The sequence below is a fragment of the Leuciscus leuciscus genome, assembly GCF_965113295.1.
Source record: "Leuciscus leuciscus genome assembly, chromosome: 15".
NCBI classification, from domain to species: Eukaryota; Metazoa; Chordata; class Actinopteri; order Cypriniformes; family Leuciscidae; genus Leuciscus; species Leuciscus leuciscus.
Genome location: NC_138739.1, coordinates 5,385,614 through 5,405,528, shown reverse-complemented (window position 1 = coordinate 5,405,528; position 19,915 = coordinate 5,385,614). Strand labels below are relative to the sequence as shown.

Genomic DNA, 19,915 nt, shown 5'->3' with positions numbered 1-19,915 from the left:
CAAGAATAGTATGTTACTAGTCACAGTATTCTAGAATGCTATTCTGAACCTGTATTTATTAGAACAGACAAAAATCAAGACGTTTTTAAACAAAGTTAAAAATGGCAGGTCACAGTATTTGTACTATACAAGTTTATACAGCAAGTATAGTATGCTAGAATGCTGTTCTGATCCAGTATTTAAACAAATTTTGCACATAGTGTCTTATATATATTTTTGAATAATACTCATATTCATACTCAACTCATAATAAATCTCATGTTCTGAGGTGGATATGTTCTGTAGGCTTGACGGGTCAGAATACTATCCATCTGCAGATGTAGGAAAACTTCAGGACAAGTGCACACCTCAGCGCTCTCCTCAAGCAAAGGAGATCCATCACGAAACAGATGCGCTTGTCACGGGATGAATGAATGGATGAACGAATAGGAAAACCTGTTTATCAGGCTTCCTCCACGTTTCCAGAGCCCAGGCAATAAATCTGACCGCGTCGAAACGGCGCGCCCACGTTCATGGACAAGCGCGGCACGTTGGTGAGAATCAACCCACAGAAACCTGAAGAGAACAATTCTCTGAAACACATTACATAACAGCATTTTCTCACTCTAAATAGCCAAATACTGCCAGCTAAATTAGCTGCTAAAGTGAATTAGCAGTGGACATTCTAATCCGATGTAAGTTTAGGCTACAGTTTACTGTTAATAAACTAACACTATAGTTGTCAGATTTCAAATTAAAACTTTTCGAACTACAAGCTACTCGATTAACAGTAGTTTTAATAGAGTCAAGCAACCCTTTAAACGGTAGTTAGCCACACTTAAAGGTGACTTACAAAAACGTGCTAACTGCAATAATGCTACAAACAAAAAACTAGGCCTAGCTATACACCTTAATTTCAGATAGCTAGTTTTTGTAAGTAGCTATTTACCTTCATTTCAGTTTGCTATTTTTTGTAGGTAGCGATATACACTTTAATTTCAGCTAGCTAGTTTTTGTAAGTAGCTATACACTTAAATTTCAGTTAGCTAGTTTTTGTAAGTAGCTATACACACCTGATTGAAATAAATCAACATATCAGCACATCTTTCATGGTGAGTGGTGAAGCATGGAATAATTTTAATAATATACTACATTTCATGTTTTTGATCCAGATAATCAAGCTCTACATCAACCAGCAACTCCTTTATATACGATACTCGACATACTGTAATTTTTTTAAGACGAGCTGCTATTTTAGCCCCACATGAGGCGGAAATTAATAAAAGACTATTTGATGGCTTAATAAATCCGTTGAACTCTTCCAAACTCTTCCGACTCTGCAATTGATAAAACTACACAAACTGGCAATCAGGATCAAATCATTAATAAATATGTTGAACTGCTACTGGCGGCCAGTGGGTTTCAAGTCGGTGGGGGAGGTCTGGTTATCTTCAGATTCAATCCAATATAAATAAAGTACTTTTATTATAATAATTATTAAACATCGTTACTAATAGCTGTGTAGAATGGCACTTGATAACCACTCGACATAATCTTCCAGAACAGTTAGACAAACAGTACACACAAACAAAAAAAATGAGTCTCTCAGTCTTTCAGACTGATGGGGTTTCGGTCCAATGGCGCGAGTCCAACCGTCGGCCATTTTGTCTCAAACTCGAACAACCCCGCGGTCGAGTCAGGGTTCGTGAAAGGGCTCTGGAAGAACACGGGGGCGGAGTTATGTAAAACAAGTGGATGTGTGTGGCTCCGCCCCCTGGCTAAGCTCCGCCCCCCTGAGTTCCCTCTGTAGAACCGTCTTTACAGGATCTGCTCAGTACTGGATGCAGAGATGTCTAAGAGTCTCCAAGCGGCGTAGGGGTTCAACTCGTCCTGATCTCGACACAACGCCCAAACGTACATCATCCTCAGGACCTTATCCTGTGAAACAGGCAAACGCAATGAATGGATGAACTTCATTAACCCTTTCGCACGTACGATCACACCGGTGTGATCAGAACGGTCAGTGCATCACGTGTTCAACCGCTGAATTCAACTCAGCGCTTGTCACATATCACAACTATTCAGTGTTTTCAACCACATTATGTTTATTTTAGGTTTCAGACATTTAAATACACATAAGTAAAAGCAAAACAATGAATTTGAGTTTGTAAAATACACACGGATGTCTATAGAAGCGGCAATAATAATCCTTTCCACTATTATTAAACGACATGTTTTATTCATATCAGATACACGTTGTGTAAGTAACTTTAAAGTTTACTCTATTCTTCTCCCAGTTCACCGGCCACTTCCTTTCATGTATTTCGGGAGAAGTGGATGTACTGAAGTGTTGTAAATCCAACAGATCCGATTATCTGAACAGCGGCACAAACTAACATGCGCATATACGGCTCAACTAACGCGATCGTTATAAAGATGTGTAAACAAAACACATCAACTTACACATATTTGACAATCGGAATATCAGAAATTTCATGCTATAGCTAACAAATGTGTGAATAATTTGAATAAAAAAGGTAAAAATGACATAAAAGCAGATCATTATTCATTCAGCACAATTATGGCTGCGGTGTGTCACGTGACAAGCAATGACGCGTCACCATTTATCACCAATAAAGTGACACGTTCTAAACGTTCGCCTTGAAAAACTCACACTGGGGGGTCAGCTAGAATATTTTAGACTTATGTGTGAAAGGGTTAAAGCCGTCTTCTTCAGTGTTGGAAATAAAAGAGCGTTTCTAATCTCCACGACTGTCTGAACTCAACGACTCGAGGGTAGTGGACTGCCATATTAACCACAAGCTTCTAATGTAAAAACATCCCTGGTGTGCCGTTTCAGTCGGCCTTTTAACAGATTTATACCCTGAGAACTGTACAGTCACGGCGGCCCAGAGTGAGATCACTGGAGGTGAATCACAACCTTCGAATGCGCTAATGTCTAGAGTCGCTTACTCACCGGGTCTCCCTCCACGACTTCACCCTTCATGTTACGGATGACCATCACGAGCTGAGCCTGGAAGGTGATGATGAGAACGGGACCCTGTTCCATCATCTTCCCCATCGCCAGCTTCAGAGAAAACAAAACGGGAGTTACTTCATACAGTCAAACCAAAAATTATTCAGACCAGATATAATTTGTGATTTTTTTATTTAAAGCAGGACACTATAGTTCATTTATGTAAATGAGGATAGCAAAATAAAGTAAACTGTGACATATTATACCCCAAAATTCTTCATACAGTGACTACCAGTAACATTTATAAACCCAAAATGATTCAGACACTTTAATCTTTTTTTAATCTTTAAGTTTTTTCTTTAATTGCTAATGCTCTTTTTACACACAGACTGAACAAAATGAAGCATTGCTTGGTCACTGGTTGAGCTAAACTGGTATTATCTAATTGTGTAGTTAAATTTAACAGCTGACAGATATTCAACATAATTCATGTGTGAGACAGTCTAACAGAAGGACGGACAAAACCAGTCAAATATCAACTGAGTTTTTGTCATATTTTATTACCATTTTCTAAACTATAGCGAATAAACTGTGATAATGTGAGAAATGTTGAAGGTGTCTGAATACATTTTGGTTTGACTGTGTCTCATAATGGAATCAGATGCTCTCACGTCTGATTATTCTGAATCATACGTCCATCCGGACGCTCTGATGGAGTTACTGAGCCATTAAGATGCAGCAGTCAGATATCATGTGTCTTTTTTCCTTCGGTACTCACATCAATGTTATCAATGTCCAGGATCTTGGAGTGAAACTGGAGGCCCATGGCTTTGGCCTGCTGGATGGGGTGAGCCAGCTGACTGTACGTCTGAAACCAGAACCAGTGTTAGAGCGTCAAGTTTAAAGGGATTGTTCACCCAAAAATGAAAATCAGCCCATTATTTACTCACCCTTAAGTCAACCTAGGTGTATACAACATTATTGTTTCAGACGAATACAATCAGAGTTATATAAAAAAATGTCCTGGCTTTTCCAAGCTTTATAATGGCAGTGAATGGCCGTTTCTGTTTTGAAATCCATAAAAGTGCATCTATCCATCATAAAAAAGTGCATCTGTCCATCATAAGAGTGCATCTATACATCATAAAAGTGCATCTGTCCATGATAAAAGTGCATCTGTCCATGATAAAAGTACATCTATCCATCATAAAAGTGCATCTATTCATCATAAAAGTACGCATTTATGATGGACAGATGCACTTTTATGGACTTCAAAACAGAAACACTCATTCACTGCCATTATAAAGCATGGAAGAGCCAGGACATGTTTTAATATAACTCTGATTGTATTTGTCTGAAAGAAGAATGTCATATACATTTACATTTATGCATTTGGCAGACGCTTTTATCCAAAGCGACTTACATTGCATTATCCTATACATTTATACATAGGTATGTGCAATCCCCTGGGAACGCAATGCTCTTACCACTGAGCTACAGGAAAGCTCAGGATACACCTGAGCTCATATACACCTAGGCTGCGTTCCAGTCCAAAATTGCAATGCCCTTCACTTGATAACTTCCCTCCGTCTCGTTCACTCGGATGTACGTCATTGCGAGTGCCCACTACTGGCGGAAACTGCAATGGGCTGAATTGGAACGTCCTAAGCCCTTGATCACTTGGAATCAGCTGTGGAGTTTATTTATTATTAAAAAAAAAATGTCCCTTTAAGAATTTGTTTAATGCAGCATCCAAATGTTTATAGGTGTGTTTGGGTTGTTTAAAAAAAAATATATATATATATATATATATCATAGAGTTGTCTGTTGTGGTGGTGATTAGATGAGATATGTGGTGACGTCACAATCGTACTGCATTGTGGGACAGCAGACTCGCTCCCTCGGTTCAAATAGAGGGAACGAGGGTCTGTCCATCTAAACTTCCCTCCACTTCAGGAAGTGGAACGCACTTCAAAATGGTGGCGGGGATTCCCCCAAGGGGAAGTGCTTAGGGAAGTTCGCGAGTGCGTGTCTAAAAGTGGACTGGAACGCAGCACCAGGATGACTTGAGGGTGAGTAAATCATGGGGTAATTTTCATTTTTACTATCCCTTTAAGAGCCAAATCACGTCTAGAAAACAGCAGGGATGGTTTTTCCCAGGACACTCACGGCCTCGTAGCACCAGTCTTTCAGCACGTCCAGTTCTCCCTGGATCATGGCCTGCAAACAGAGCGAATGTTCAGCGTGAATGTTCTTTCAATGTTTTCGGAGCGATGTATGCTGGGATTTTTGTCCCTCACCTCTAGGATGTTGGGAATGATGTCTCTCTCGCACAGCTTGAGGAAGGAATCCTTGTCGAAATTCGGATCCACCTTCAGGATCTCAGTCAGAACTTCAGACATCTCGGTTTTGGAGAACAAACCGCCTGAGAAGAGCAGAGGATGGTTATGATGAGGGAGATCGATCTATCTATCTATCTATATCTATCTGTCTATCTATCTATCCATCTAATTGTCTGTCTGTCTGTCTTTCCATCCATCCATTTATCTATCAATCCATCTAATTGTCTGTTTGTCTATCCATCTATCTATCTATCTATCCATCTATCCATCTATCCATCCATCTATCTATCCATCCATCCATCTATCTAATTGTCTGTCTGTCCATCCATCCATCCATCCATCCATCCAATTGTCTGTCTGTCTGTCTGTCTATCCATCCATTTATCATCCATCTACCTGTCCGTGTGTCTGTCTGTCTATCTGTCCATCCGTCCATCCATCTAATTGTCTGTCTGTCTATCCATCCATTTATTATCCATCTACCTGTCCGTGTGTCTGTCTGTCTATCTATCCATCCATCCATCCATCCATCCATCCATCCATCCAATTGTCTGTCTGTCTGTTTATCCATCCATTTATCATCCATCTATCTGTCCGTGTGTCTGTCTGTCTGTCTGTCTGTCCATCTATCTGTCCATCCATCCATCTAATTGTCTGTCTGTCCAGCCGTCCGTCCATCCATCCATCCATCCATCTATCCATCTAATTGTCCATCTATCCATCTAATTGTCTGTCTGTCCATCCATCCATCCATCCATCTAATTGTCTGTCTGTCTGTCTATCCATCCATTTATCATCCATCTACCTGTCCGTGTGTCTGTCTGTCTGTCTGTCTATCTATCTATCTATCCGTCCATCCATCCATCCATCCATCCATCCATCCATCCATCCAATTGTCTGTCTGTCTGTTTATCCATCCATTTATCATCCATCTATCTGTCCGTGTGTCTGTCTGTCTGTCTGTCTATCTGTCCATCCATCCATCTAATTGTCTGTCTGTCCAGCCGTCCATCCATCCATCTAATTGTCCATCTATCCATCTAATTGTCTGTCTGTCCATCCATCCATCCATCCATCCATCCATCCATCTAATTGTCTGTCTGTCTGTCTGTCTATCCATCCATTTATCATCCATCTACCTGTCCGTGTGTCTGTCTATCTATCTGTATGTACATCCATCCATCCATCCATCCATAAGAAAAAGTAAGCATAAATGCAGTGGTGTCTCTACCGATGATGTCGGTCATCTTGTCAGTGACGGCGCGTGACGCTCTGACGAAGGCGTTGTCACTCTCATCGTACTTCATCTTCATCTCAAAGAACCCTGAGAGGAGAAAAGCACAGATTCAGCTCAATAACGGCACACACTGTCAGCACAACAACCCCACGCTAAAGCAAACATCTCACATCATGGTGTGAGCAACACGCAGCCTTTCCTCTGGAAAAGCACTCGATCATGAAGGGAGCGGGAGCCGACGGTGCTCGTTACTGAGCCTCATTATCACTGCGCTTAACGAGGCTCTAATTGATGCAGTGAACTCTTCAATTACCATCTAACATCCAGAGCCGCTCCAGAACAGAAGTGAACATGCAGATCTCTGCGCCATCTATTGGTCAATCATGTGCACTGCAGATCAACTCACTGTTAAAAACCACATTGTTGTCCTTGAAGTCCTTCCACTGCTGATACCATTTAGAGTCCTTGTGAAGCACGACACCCATCGCCTCCCTTCAAGAGAAAACCACTACGTGAAGATGTTATTAAAGGATTGGTTCAGTCCCCCCCCCCCCCCCCGTCATCCAAGATATTCATGTCTTTCTTTATTCAGTCGAAAAGAAATGAAGGTTTTTGAGGAAAATATTCCAGGATTTTTCTCCATATAGTGACTTCAATGGGGTCCAACGGGTTGAAGGTCCAAATGTGAGTTTCAGTGCAGCTTCAAAGTCTCGACACGATCCAGCCGAGGAATAAGAGTCTTATCTAGACAAACCAGCGGACATTTTATTAAAAAATAAACATTTATATACTTTTAACCACAAATGCTCGTCTTGCACTATAGCTCTACGATGCGTCACACATTACCTAATCACGTTGAAAGGTCAAGAGTGACATAGAAAGAACCGACCTAGTGTTTACAAAGCGAACGCGCAAAGACTAAGTTAAATTAAAGGTAAAGCAAGTTAGAGTTTTTCGCTCTACATTTTCCGCCTACATCAGGTTACTGTCTGAACTTTCCAACGTGATTACGTAATGTGTGAAGTCGTGGACGTGCGAGACGAGCATTTGTGGTTAAGAAGTAGATAAATGCTTATTTTGTTTTATAAAATGTCCACTGGTTTGTCTAGATAAGACTCTTATTCCTCGGCTGGATCGTGTCGAGACTTTGAAGCTGCACTGAAACTCACATTTGGACCTTCAACCCGTTGGACCCCATTGAAGACACTATATGGAGAAAAATCCTGGAATGTTTTCCTCAAAAACCTTCATTTCTTTTCGACTGCAGAAAGAAAGACATGAACTAAACGCTAAAAAAGTCATTTAAATTATCTAGAGTAATATACTTGATGTATACAATGTTACAGTTGACATTGAATTTTACATTCATTTAATATACATCATACATTCTTCTTAAAATAAACATCTCAACGTCATATTAGACCTACTCGTTGGCCTCGAAGACTCTGTCTTCAGCGCCGGCTGTCTTGGATGAGAAATCACTCCTCTTCCTCAGTCTGCTGGGCGGCCGGTACGGGCCGCTCTGTCCGAGTTCACCAATCTCTTTCTTCACGCTCTCCACACCCTGAACACAGTGAAGATCAAGAGGCGTAAGAGCTGAAACTATCGACATATTCAGAACAGGGAGCGTTTCATCCACTTTCACAATATAGAAACATCAGAAAACTCATCGCTTTATGTTATAAACATCATTTGATTTGACAACTAGAGATGCACCGATGAATCGGCCAATAATTGGTATCGGACGATAAAAGCTACGCCTATTATTTTTTATATCGGCCGATTGTTTAGAAACAGCCGATGATCAGTCCAGATTATATCCTATCAATCAAAAGGGTGTGAAACGTGTGTTTGTGTGAAGAAGATCTCTCGTGTGTTCAATTTAGGGCAAAATCTGTATTGTGTCTCATTTAATCACTCAATCTGTGTTTCAACCGCGGAAAGACGTCAATAAAACAGCTTGAGAGCAATATCACTTAATGTTGCATTCACCTCAGGAGAGTTATCCAGTGTTCAGTTCGTTAATTAGCTATAAAAACACTAGAGAAGAGCTTATTCACTGTTAAATATATATGTATGTTTGAATCAATTTGCCATGAAAAAGTGTCATAAAAACTACCCAAATTGTATTCAAACATTTCAGCGTTATTAGAGTGTAAATATTATAACTGGAAATAAATAGCAGTTGAATATTATTATTATAACTCTGTTGTTGATAGTAATCTCTAATATTACAGTGTAACAAATGAGAGGGTTCCCTGTATAGTTTGCAGCATTATTTGGGAGAGATTTCTTTTCCTTAAGAAAAATCTAACTATCGTCCGATATCATTCTGAATAATTGACGGGTAATTTAGTATCGGTGCATCTCAATTGACAGAAACCCCAAGACTTGAGTGTAGGGACCTGTGAGATCGCCCGAAACGCTCCGGTCCTTCCCAATTTTTCCCCGCCCTTAGACACCGTCTCTGCCGAGTGTTTGGCTGTTTTAGCAGCCTCCTCCATGCCTTCCTTGATCTTCTTTCCGATGTCCGAGCGACCCACTTCTTCCAGACCCTGAGGAGAAACGCACACAATCAGAATTTATTTTCTAAGAGAAATATGTCCAGTTAATCCCTGCGTTACAAATATGAACTACAGTCAAACCAAAAATTATTCAGACACCAGATATAATTTTTTACTAGTGTGTGCAGGACACTATAGTTCATTTATGTAAGTGAGGATAGCAAAATAAAGTAAACTGTGACATATTATACCCAAAAATTCTACATACAGTGACTACCAGTGACATTTATAAACCAAAAATTATCCCGACACTTTGATCTGATCATGTTTTGCTGAAGTGTTTTTTCTTTAATCACTAATGAAACCTTTTTACACACAGACTGAACAAAATGAAGCATTGCTTGGTAGCTGGTTGAGCTAAACTGGTATTATCTAATTGTGTAGTTAAATTTAACATAATGTGTGAGACAGTCTAACAGAAGGATGGACAAAACCAGTGAAATATCAACTGATCTGATAACTCTGAGTTCTGAACTCTGATATTTTATTACCATTTTATACACTATAGCAAATAAACTGTGATAATGTGAGAAATGTTGAAGGTGTCGGAATAAATTTGGGTTTGACTGCACAATAACCCAACATTCATCACATTACTAGCATACTCTGAGCAGTTATGCAAGTCACTGCAGTTTAAAAAAAAAGTGTTTTCCACACAAAATCAGAACAAAATGTCATCCTTCGCAGAACATCGCAATTCTGCAGCGTAAACACTCTGCAGAAATGTAACGTTCAGCACTTATGCAAATGAAAACACTAAATATAAATATAAATGTCCTCTGAAATGAGACAAAGTGCATGTCAAGATGTTCTGGAAACGGCAGTAATTCCCACACACCTCCTTCACTGTCTCTGATAGCGTCCCCAAAGTTTTCTTCAACACTTCAGAGGTTTTGACTGTTTCAGACTCGATGGTTTTCTGGAAGAAGCAACAAAAACACAATTCAGCACAATTTCAAATTCAGCCGTTTTATAACCACAGTAAGGTAAATATTAGAGCTGTCAATTTTAATGCATAATTGCGTCATTCAAATAATTCACATCACACAGTTATCACACATAGATAATCTTAGAAGTCATGAAGGGGTTTCGATTGCAACTGTTTTATGTGGTTCTATGTCTTTTTTTATCCCTATGTATTTATTGTTTTTTGTTATTTTTTGTGTGTGTTTTTTTTATAGATTGAGAAGCACTTTGGGCAACTTATGTTGCATTAAACTGCGCTATATAAGGATGAATAAATGGAAATGGAAAAATTACATTAGAAGTCAGTAATCAGCGATCACATTATTTTAAGCCTCTATACTGAATAAAATGCATAATTGCCTCATTTACATAATTCACGTCACGCAGTTTAAGCCGCTAAACCCCGGGAAAGTTTTCAGTCCAACGATCCAGTAAGTGAATTAGTTCAAACAATCAGCGACAATGTAAAGAAACCCAGGCTGATTACATCAGATATGATAGAGAGAACAGCGACTCTCAGCCAGTTTTCAGTGAATTGTTCATTTCAAGTGTGTGTTTAGCTTTAAAACACGAGCTCTGTCGTTGTTTCTGAAGAGCGCGAGTCCTCACGCATCGCGCTGTGTGAAATACAGACTGAACCGAACATTGCTGCATGGAAACCAGATAACACGCAAACTTTTTTTTTTTTTTTTACTTTGATTGATTGCAACTTCTTTACTTTGCAAGTAAAGTTTTGATGGATGCAGATTGTAATCAAGGTAAAGACGATTGCGGTGACGTACAGTTAGCACGCGCGAGTCCGTTATATTGATGCGCGAGTCCGTTATATAGATGCGCAAACAAACCGTGATTAGTGTTGAATTTCCAACTTCGATATGATACCTTGAAAAATATAGATATTAGATACTATGAGGAAAACTGCCATATACATAACACCATTCAGATAATTTGTTATCTCATATTTTTTTGTTAATAATTTGGGTAATTTTAATTGTGACAGATTACATATAGCACAGCACAAAAAATACAAGTAAACAGTAATAAAATAAGAACAAATAAAGTAATTGCAAACAACAGCACAAATAAATGCAGTAGAATAAAGAGACAAATGAAATAAGCACGGTTTTATGTTTTTCAGGTGGGTCTAACAGTACTATTCAGGTAATACAGAAATTAAAGTGATCAAATGTAAAATAACACTGGGCCGTTTTCATTGTAAAAATTAACACATACATTTAAAGTTACAAAAGTTATTCAGCCAGTGCCCATGTGACCAGCGTTGGCCAATAGCGAGCCGGTGTTCTGACGTAGAAACAGGAAGCAAGCGCTGCACTGTGTTAACAACGTCAACAGCGTAGGAGAATGACATGGAAGAGAAGAGATTGTTGAATAAAGTCATTATTTTGGGGGGGGTTTGTACACAAAAAGTATTCTCGTCGCTTCATAACATTAAGATTAAACCACTGTAGTCACATGGGGACTATTTTAACAATGTCTTTATTAACTTTCTGGGCCTTGAAAGTTGCAATGACGTTGGTGCCAATCTGGGATCAGAAACCGCTCAGATTTCATCAATAATATCTTCATCTGTGTTATGAAGATGAATGAAGGTCTTTCAGGTTTGGAACGACATGAGGGAGAGTAATTAATGACAGCAATTTCATTTTTGGGTGAACTACTACTTCTCAACTATTCACGTCCCAAAATTAACTGTATTTACGTCAATGATTTAAGTCATTTTGGTTCTCACGAGCTGTTTGAGAGGAGGCTTTATGAGAGCGACACTTATATAGATCAGTTTCGGTGTGAGCGTGAAACCTGTGAGAATGACTAAAATAATGCGCAATACAAGCACCATTTAACCGGATCGAATGAGACGAGTGAGTGAGAGGAGGCGGGTGTGTGTTAGTTCTCCGTCGGAGAGAAGAGAGAGTGAACGCGCAGCTGGAATCGGTGTATCGATACTGCAGAAAAGGAGTATTGGAACCGTTTCAGATATTTCAGTATCGATACACATTGAATTATCAATATTTTTGACAACACTATTGAGGATAATGTTCTTATTTGTCATGTGTATGTTGCTGTGTTTAGTAATTCTGAATGGATCCGTTGACTGCAGGTATATATGCAGTCATGTCCAGGTGGTTGGTTTAGGGTTTTTTTTATCTAAAATGTAAACCAGCTCTTTGCTTTTGCACTGTACGCATACTATACACTTTGGGCCCTATTTTAACGATCTGAAACGCAAGTGTCAAAGCGCAAAGCGCAAGTAACTTTGTGGGCGGGTCTCGGCGCTGTTGCTATTTTCCCGGCGGGATAAATGACTCTTGCGTCCGGCGCAAATCTAAAATGGGTTGGTCTGAAGTAGCTTCATTATTCATAGGTGTGGTTTGGGCGTAACGTGAAATAAACCAATCAGAGCGTCATCTCACATTCCCTTTAAGAGCAGATGCGCTTTTTCCATAGCGGATTGCTATTGTAACGGCGGATTTGCCAGGCGCACGCCAGCAGCGGTTCACAGCCAAGGAGAGCAACGCTCTCGTCACGGCCGTAAAAGAGAGAAGTTACATTGAAATGGAGAAACCCACCCAAATTAACTTCGGTTAATTTGGGTAAATGTGTAAGCTAGATGTATGCTTTTATAATAAATTGTATCTATCTATCTATCTATCTATCTATCTATCTATCTATCTATCTATCTATCTATCTATCTATCTATCTATCGTAATAATGTATGATTTGCAAAAATGAAAACTGCTGCTTCTGTGTAGATGAGAGAATCAAAGTGCGCGTTGTGCACACGCTACATTGATTATGGCCAAGCATGCGCCCTTAAAATAGCCTATGAATAACATGCGCAACGCGCCACTGACTTTAAACTATTTTTTCCTGGTTAGTGGCGCAATTGTTTTCTAAACCTGCAAAATAGCAAGAAGGAACGTTTGCGCCGGAACACGCCTCCTCTTTGCGCTGAACCGCCCCCGGGAGCGCAAGTGTATTTCTTAGTTAACCGACGTGCTTCTGTGGAGGGAAAAGTCAGCTTTGCGCGGGTGCAAAATAGGAATGATACATGCGTCGGTGTACAAAGTCACTTGCGCTGGGTGCAAGATAGGGCCCATTATGCGCCGCCGCCATCTTTAGAATATTGTCTTTGAACTTCCGTTTATGCGGTCGCTCTGTATATTTCTATGGCATCGCTGTCCAGGAGTAATTAACTTTTGAAGTCGATTTACTTAATGTAAAGTTAACGAAAGTTATCATGAGGATTGTAATGTTTAAAGCAGATGTCTTAACATAATGTCAGTCGACCGGGAAGATTTTAAAACGAGCCGTTCATTCATAAACATGCAAGATCGCTGTGAAAATACAGACCGGAAGTCAAAAGACAACGAGCGCAGCGCTGAAAAGGGGCGGGGCTACATAAGGGCTATACACTGTGAATTCTGTAACTTTTTTTGTTTTCATGGGTGCATAAATGTATGAATTATATGGACTCCTTATATCATTTGGTCATTAAAATGTCCTTTTTTGGAAATAGTTGGGGGCCTTAAGCACATTTTCGCGCAAATTCATCTAAAAGCGCCAGATTTGGCACAGATGTAGCTCAGGTCATACCGAAATGATTTAGCTAGGGCGCCGGAGCCAGCGACCCTCGGGGCCAAGATGGCGGCCAAATCCAATATGGCCGCCGCCCGAAAAGGGTTCCGGCTTTAACTTTTGAACCACATGAGTTACAAATACAAACTTGATATGTTTTTCAGCTTAATTGATCATGAGAAACACATAGGAATGTTTATATTTATGACCCAGTATATCTGGACCCCTCGATCCTCCAATTCCAATATGGCTGCTGTCCAAAAAAGCAGTTTGGGCTGTAGTATGGGGCCTTACACACCATTGTTCGCGCAAATTCATCTACAAGCACCAAATTTGGCACAGATGTAGCTGAGGGGATACTGAAATGATTTAGCCAGGGCGCCCGAGCCAATGGTCCCTGAGACCAAGATGGCGGCCAAATCCAATATGGCCGCCGCCTGAAAGGGTTTCAGCTATAGCTTTTGAGCCAGATGAGATACAAATACAAACTTGATGTCTATTTTACCTTCTTTGACCATGGGAAACCCATAGGAATACTTACATTTATAATTGGGTATATCAGGACCCCCCAAATTCCCTAAATTTAATATGGCCGCTGTCCGAAAAACGGTTTTGACTACAAATTTTGAACCAAATGCGCTACAAATGAGGATGTGGTGTCTATGTTATGTTTATTGACCACAGGAAGTCCATTGGCATATTTATATTTATGCTTGTGTAAGTCTGGAACCTGTATTCTTTTCAAGACTGTGGTTGAAAATCCTTTTTTTTACCACAACTTTGAAGGTTCTCAATGTTGATTCATTTCCTTATAAAAGTGAAATGGTTTTCAGTGTACCACAGGTGAATACATTTCAAAGTGTAATCATATAAGAAAGAATAAGACACAATTATTATTGCAAGGCAATATTTATATTATGTTAAAATAATAATATAGTCAATTTTTCCAAAACTCTTAAAGGTTTGCTTAGCATTAGGGATGGGACGATTACCGGTTTCACTATAAACCACGATAAAATGTACTGACGGTTAGTATTATCGTTTAAAATTGAATTATCATTAAAACCGTGTTTGATTATCGCGATTTTAATAACTCACTGTAAATCCTGTCCAGCCAGCAACAGTCTGACGCAGGCGCAGCGCGCAAAGTTGTTGTTTTTTTATTCGAGAAGGAATGGCGGAAGGCAGTGACCGTGCTTGGATTTTTCAGCCTTTTAAGAGGACCAAATCTGAGGTGTGGTCATATTTTAACTTTTACAAAAGTCCTGAGTGAAACTTAATCGAGGATGGTCACTACAATAGGGGGGAAACACTTCAAATCTGCCAAGTCGTCTTGTTTGACCATCACCCACTGTTTATAGCGAACGCAAGGCAAGTTAACTTTGACCTCAATACCAAAACTACGTCTGAGAAATAATTGGGCACAAAATGGTGTTTTGAGTTGAAATATTATCTCACTCACTTGAAATAAACGTGAAGCTTCCGCAAAGAAAAGTTTGCAGCAAGTGGCTTTGAGCCAAAGACGAACGATCAAGTTCAAACAAGACTATTAAGAGTGACATTTAAGGGATAATAATGTATATCATTGTACACTTATTACACCGATTATTATTTTAATTTTTTTACCACATAATTACAGGGACATACTGAATTGAGATTAATGTCCATTTTGTACAACGTACAAAACAATTGTTCAAAAACGGAGACGTAAGACGGCAAGTTGTATTTGAATGAAACGAGAGCGCCTCCGTTGCGATACATGAATGTGTGCTGTGTTATAATGCGTTGCTATTGACGACAGTCATTATAAGGAAGGAAATGCCATAGAATATAATCTTGCTTAAAAAAGTACATAGAGCTGCTTGTTTTATTTGTTGTTTGTTGATTTTCAAATATTAAACTGTTTTCAGTGTGAGCATCAGTTCTTTTTGAACACTTTCATCTCGTTTTAACAAAACTGTGATAATATTGATAATCACGATAATTTTGGTCACTATAATCGTGATATGAAATTTTCATACCGTCCCATCCCTACTTAGCATAACAAAAAAACAGCAATAACATAAAAAACAACAGTGAATTCTTATGGTCTCTCACATGAATTATCATTATCACTCACAATCACCGGATCTCTCATTGTCTTCACCATCATTGTTTGTACAAGCACCCTCACATGCACATATAGAAGTGCAACGAACTCCGGCTTTACAGCACTTACAGTGCCCTCTACATGCTGTCTTGCAGCCACAGTGGAGGAGAATGGTGCAGGCTTTACTGGCGTCTCCGAGATTAGTCCAGTAAGGTTCCCAAGTCTTGCTCGTAGAGTCCCGAAACCATCCCCATGCATTAAACTCTGGGATATCTTGCTGGACAGCGGTTGCCTGATTCCAGTAGAAGCTGGCCTGCAGCAGTGCTCTTTTGATGTGCTGAATCAATGCAGCTTGGGTGGGTGGCAGGTTCTCGAGAGACTTGGTACCATTCGAGAAAAGGTGATGTCTAGCTTCATCTACACGGCTGGCACCACAGCTCTTGCTGTACATGATGACGACCATACGCTCCAGTCTTTGGACATGGACGTCATTGTTGATCTGTTCAGGCTCCAAGGTGAGGGTAACCAGAGATTCTGTGAGATCTGGTGTTGCCTCCCAAGCTGCCCATGCACTCTTTTTCCCATGGCACAGGAAGGCTGAGGTTGTGTCACAGCCTGTTAAAGCGTGGAAGAGTGGTAAGGCTAGTGACTTCTGGGGACCAAGATCCTTGCTGATTTCATGAGCAGGAATGTCCCTATAGTTTTTTCCACCTGCAAAGCCGATCCAGAGCTCTGTGAGGCCGAGTGTGTTGAAGAAGCGGATGGCAAGGATGACAACATCGCTGTCGACAGTCCGGACAAATGCCTTTTTATGGCCATTGGCCCCAGCATGTGCAAGATGCAGGATTATTCTTGTATCTGCTTCTGGATGATTACAAGGCTGAAGGGCAGACATGTCATACCCTGGTCTGTTGGAGAGTAGAGCATCTTTCTTGGTGGAAAGGAGGAGTTTACCTGACATGCCATGCTTGGTTATCTCTTCACTGATATATCCAAATAGTTAGATATATAACAATATATCCAGTATATATATAATAGATATATCCAGTTACGTTTTGGAATTGGAGTTCTCCCATCTACTTTAGTTCTTGATCTGGTTCCTCTGCGTTGGTGAGTTTGTGTTTTGAGGTTCTCCTCTGGATATGTATCAAACACAATATCCAATCACGTGACAGATTCATAGCTCATGTGTGACCTCACAAACCCAGCAATATTGGTGTTAACGTAGTCATGGAATGTTTTTTCAGTAGTTGGCCGGACCATTTGGACCATGAGCTATGAATCTGTCACATGAGCTCATCATGTACAGCAAGAGCTGTGGTTCCAGCCGTGTAGATGAAGCTAGACATCACCTTTTCTCGAATGGTACCAAGTCTCTCGAGAACCTGCCACCCACCCAAGCTGCATTGATTCAGCACATCAAAAGAGCACTTCGGCAGGCCAGCTTCTACTGGAATCAGGCAACCGCTGTCCAGCAAGATATCCCAGAGTTTAATGCATGGGGATGGTTTCGGGACTCTACGAGCAAGACTTGGGAACCTTACTGGACTAATCTCAGAGACGCCAGTAAAGCCTGCACCATTCTCCTCCACTGTGGCTGCAAGACAGCATGTAGAGGGCACTGTAAGTGCTGTAAAGCCGGAGTTCGTTGCACTTCTATATGTGCATGTGAGGGTGCTTGTACAAACAATGATGGTGAAGACAATGAGAGATCCGGTGATTGTGAGTGATAATGATAATTCATGTGAGAGACCATGAGAATTCACTGTTGTTTTTTATGTTATTGCTGTTTTTTTGTTATGCTAAGCAAACCTTTAAGAGTTTTGGAAAAATTGACTATATTATGATTTTAACAATTTGACATAATATAAATATTGCCTTGCAATATTAATTGTGTCTTATTTTTTCTTATATGATTACACTTTGAAATGTATTCACCTGTGGTAAACTGAAAACCATTTCACTTCTGTAAGGAAATGAATCAACATTGAGAATAACCTTCAAAGTTGTGGTAAAAAAAAAAGGATTTTCAACCACAGTCTTGAAAAGAATACAGGTTCCAGACTTACACAAGCATAAATATAAATATGCCAATGGACTTCCTGTGGTCAATAAACATAACATAGACACCACATCCTCATTTGTAGCGCATTTGGTTCAAAATTTGTAGTCAAAACCGTTTTTTGGACAGCAGCCATATTGAATTTAGGGAATTTGGGGGGTCCTGATATACCCAATCATAAATGTAAGTATTCCTATGGGTTTCCCATGGTCAAAGAAGGTAAAATAGACATCAAGTTTGTATTTGTATCTCATCTGGCTCAAAAGCTATAGCCGAAACCCTTTCAGGCGGCGGCCATATTGGATTTGGCCGCCATCTTGGTCTCAGGGACCATTGGCTCGGGCGCCCTGGCTAAATCATTTCAGTATCCCCTCAGCTACATCTGTGCCAAATTTGGTGCTTGTAGATGAATTTGCGCGAACAATGGTGTGTAAGGCCCCATACTACAGCCCAAACTGCTTTTTTGGACAGCGGCCATATTGGAATTGGAGGATCGAGGGGTCCAGATATACTGGGTCATAAATATAAACATTCCTATGTGTTTCTCATGATCAATTAAGCTGAAAAACATATCAAGTTTGTATTTGTAACTCATGTGGTTCAAAAGTTAAAGCCGGGACCCTTTTCGGGCGGCGGCCATATTGGATTTGGCCGCCATCTTGGCCCCGAGGGTCGCTGGCACCGGCGCCCTAGCTAAATCATTTCGGTATGACCTGAGCTACATCTGTGCCAAATTTGGCGCTTTTAGATGAATTTGCGCGAAATTACCTATTTATGTGCTTAAGGCCCCCAACTAAAAAACACCTACATTTATCTAAAAAAAACCTTACAGAAAATACAGTTTTGTGAGAATCATCCTTCAATCTGATGGTTGACTTTGCTGGATATAGCAAATGATGACAAAATAAATGTGTTAAACCAGATAAATGGTGTATGCTCAATTTAACGATACGTGTTTTAATATATCGACAGCCCTAGTTAACATGCAACATATACGCACGTATTTCCTCCTGGCTTGCTTGAGGGCTTCAGATTCTTCTAGTTTTTTGGCCTCCTCGCGAAACTTCTTGATGTTCTCCTTCATCTCGGTGTTCTTGCCCAGTTCCTGCTTGAGATTGTCCAGAAACTCTCCCAGGAAGCCCTTCCGACCGCCACTGGACATAAACCTGGCCTGCACATCATCACATGCGTGTTAAAAACATGTTAAAACTCCAAATCTCCCCTAAAAACAAATACACACTGACGTGCCACACTCACCTGTGCCGTACTGGCCGCCGGGCCACATATCCTATACGTGTGAGCTCTGTCGTATAACGCTGCATACTGACGAGTGACTAACAGTGCAGGACTTCTCCTGACACAAAGCTGAGCACAAAAACATGCATTATAATACAGTCATTACATAATTATGAAGAAAAAACGCCAGAAAGACATGCTCAGGTGTGTTATCTGATGCTGATGCCACTTACAAACAAGATATTATACATGCATTATTCATATTTCATCAAACTCAGATGGCACTCCAAAGAACACCATGGTATTTCCATAGTACATGACCAAAAGCCATAGTAATACTATGGGATTTTATGGTTAAGGGGTATAAACATAATAATGAACTCCTGCTTGGTGCTTTTTTTGTGATTTATACATAAATAATGTCATTTTTAGAAAGTTTTATTAGTTATGTTATAATATTTAATGCTCCATCAAGGCCAGAATCATGTTTCATCAGCATGACTTGAGAATCTTTTTACATTTCTACATTAAACACATGATAGTTCTAGAGAATCAAACGCGCGCTCGTGTTGCTTTAATAGATAACAGTACGCTGATCGTGAAGATATTGATCGCGCTGTTGATAACCGCTTATTAAAAGGTTAAAATGAGAAACTCACCTGGTAACACTGACACAAGGAGGCCGCCATCTTGGAAGCGCTGCGAGTGACCCGTTTGGCTGCTGACCTTGCGACGCAATTCCGGGGGAGGAGCCACGTCAGGGAACAGCCAATCAACAGACGCCTGTTATCTGACGTCTCACAAAGTATATATTTTAATAATATTACACATATATATATATATATATATATATATTTTTTTTTTTT

At 40.1% G+C, this 19,915-nt stretch overlaps 2 protein-coding genes across 2 annotated transcripts in view; one reads left to right on the top strand and one right to left on the bottom strand.

The window, feature by feature from the left end:
- The window catches only part of uhrf1 (ubiquitin-like with PHD and ring finger domains 1), a 55,927-nt gene that overhangs the window by 12,623 nt on the left and 23,389 nt on the right, over positions 1-19,915 (top strand). The gene's annotated exons all lie outside the window — the stretch shown is intronic.
- Positions 1,085-19,797, bottom strand: timm44 (translocase of inner mitochondrial membrane 44 homolog (yeast)). The gene is made up of 13 exons (XM_082139182.1): positions 19,709-19,797; positions 19,071-19,178; positions 18,814-18,984; positions 9,938-10,018; positions 8,941-9,090; positions 7,963-8,099; positions 6,942-7,027; positions 6,530-6,622; positions 5,257-5,381; positions 5,126-5,176; positions 3,735-3,824; positions 2,957-3,067; positions 1,085-1,917 (listed from the first exon to the last, which is right to left on the bottom strand). Exons 1-13 carry the CDS (start codon positions 19,736-19,738, stop codon positions 1,798-1,800), a joined length of 1,353 nt encoding a protein of 450 aa, XP_081995308.1. The 5' UTR covers positions 19,739-19,797; the 3' UTR covers positions 1,085-1,797.